General features: G+C 40.1%; 1 protein-coding gene across 1 annotated transcript in view; it reads left to right on the top strand.

Moving 5' to 3' along the window:
* LOC106880306 (protein SDA1 homolog) overlaps positions 1 to 1712 on the top strand; it is a 65329-nt gene that overhangs the window by 30086 nt on the left and 33531 nt on the right. The window contains exon 8 of the mRNA XM_014930185.2: positions 2 to 14. Coding sequence (XP_014785671.1) covers positions 2 to 14 — 13 coding nt within the window. The remainder of the gene's footprint in view (position 1; positions 15 to 1712) is intronic.

Below are 1712 nucleotides of genomic sequence, written 5' to 3'. Positions count from 1 at the left end.
GCCCCGACAAAAAGGTAAGTCTATGTTTTTTTTTTTCTTAATTTTTTTATATAATTGTATCTAAGTATTGTTTTTTGAACCTACTTTCTCTCGGAGTGGTTGGCGTTAGGAAGGGCATCCGGCTGTAGAAACTCTGCCAAATCAGATTGGAGCCTGTAGTCGCCTCCTGGTCCACCAGTCCTCAGTCAAATCGTCCAACCCATGCTAGCATGGAAAGCGGACGTTAAACGACGATGATGATGATAATGATTTTTTGATAGAGCTGGTAGAATCGTGACTGCTCTGGATAAAAGGCTTAGCACCATTTCCTTCAGCTTTGCAGTCTGAGTTCAAAGTCCACTAAGGTTGATTGTGCCTTTCATCTTTTCAGGGTCAATGAGTTAAATACCAGTCATGCACTGGGGTTGATGTAATCGACGAGCCAACCCCACCATAACTCAAAATTTTAGCCCTTGCACCTGTAGTAGAAAGGATTATATGATTGAGTTGATAGAATCCATTACTGCTCTAGACAAAGTGCTTAACCTCATTCCTTCTGGCTTTTTATTCTGAGTTCAAATTCCACTAATGTCAATTTTGCCTTTCTTCTTTTGGGGATTGATAAATTAAGTCTCAATCAAGTACTAGGGTTGATGAAATCAACTAGCTCCCCTGTCCTCTCAAAATTTCAGATCTTGTGCCTATAGTGCAAAGGATTATAAGATGTTCATTGGTGGTGAAGTTAGGTCACTGAACATAATGACTACATTTTGTGATCCTAAACAAGACTCTTAACACTACTTTCTTCAATGTCTGAGTGGTTAAAATAAATTTTGGTCAAAAGAAAACCTTTTCATCCATGGAAATGTGGATGTAAAACAGTAAAAATGAATTTTTATTATTTTTATGCTGGAGAAATAAGCAGCTAATAAATGTGGCAACCTTTAGATTGTTGCATGAACTGTGCTATGGAATTGAACCCAAAATCACATAGTTCCATATCTGATTCTCCTGCGTTTGTGTTTATATAATATATATATATATATATATATATATATATATATAGGCGCAGGAGTGGCTGTGTGGTAAGTAGCTTGCATACCAACCACATGGTTCCGGGTTCAGTCCCACTGCGTGGCACCTCGGGCAAGTGTCTTCTACTATAGCCTCGGGTCGACCAAAGCCTTGTGAATGGATTTGGTAGATGGAAACTGAAAGAAGCCCGTCGTATATATATATATATATATATATGTATGTGTGTGTGTTTGTGTCTGTGTTTGTGTGTCTGTGTTTGTCCCCCTAGCATTGCTTGACAACCGATGCTGGTGTGTTTATGTCCCCGTCACTTAGCGGTTTGGCAAAAGAGACCGATAGAATAAGTACTAGGCTTACAAAGAATAAGTCCCGGGGTCGATTTGCTCGACTAAAGGCGGTGCTCCAGCATGGCCGCAGTCAAATGACTGAAACAAATAAAAGAATAAAAAAATACCTATATATACGTCTAGATTCCTTGTCTTGCGAAGTTACTTGGTGACCCTGTCAGTGCAAGTCCCACTTAAAAAGCACCCAGTACACACTGTGAAGTAATTGGCATTTGGAAGGGCATTCAGCTGTAAAAACCATACCAAAACAAACACAGAAGCATGGTGCAGGCTCTTGCCTCGCCAACTCCTGTCAAACCGTCCAACCCATGCCAGCATGAAAGGTGGACGTTAAATGATGATGATGATGAT

This window comes from Octopus bimaculoides, chromosome 13 (assembly GCF_001194135.2).
Source record: "Octopus bimaculoides isolate UCB-OBI-ISO-001 chromosome 13, ASM119413v2, whole genome shotgun sequence".
Taxonomy (NCBI): Eukaryota; Metazoa; Mollusca; class Cephalopoda; order Octopoda; family Octopodidae; genus Octopus; species Octopus bimaculoides.
This window is presented reverse-complemented; position numbering and strand designations above follow the sequence as displayed.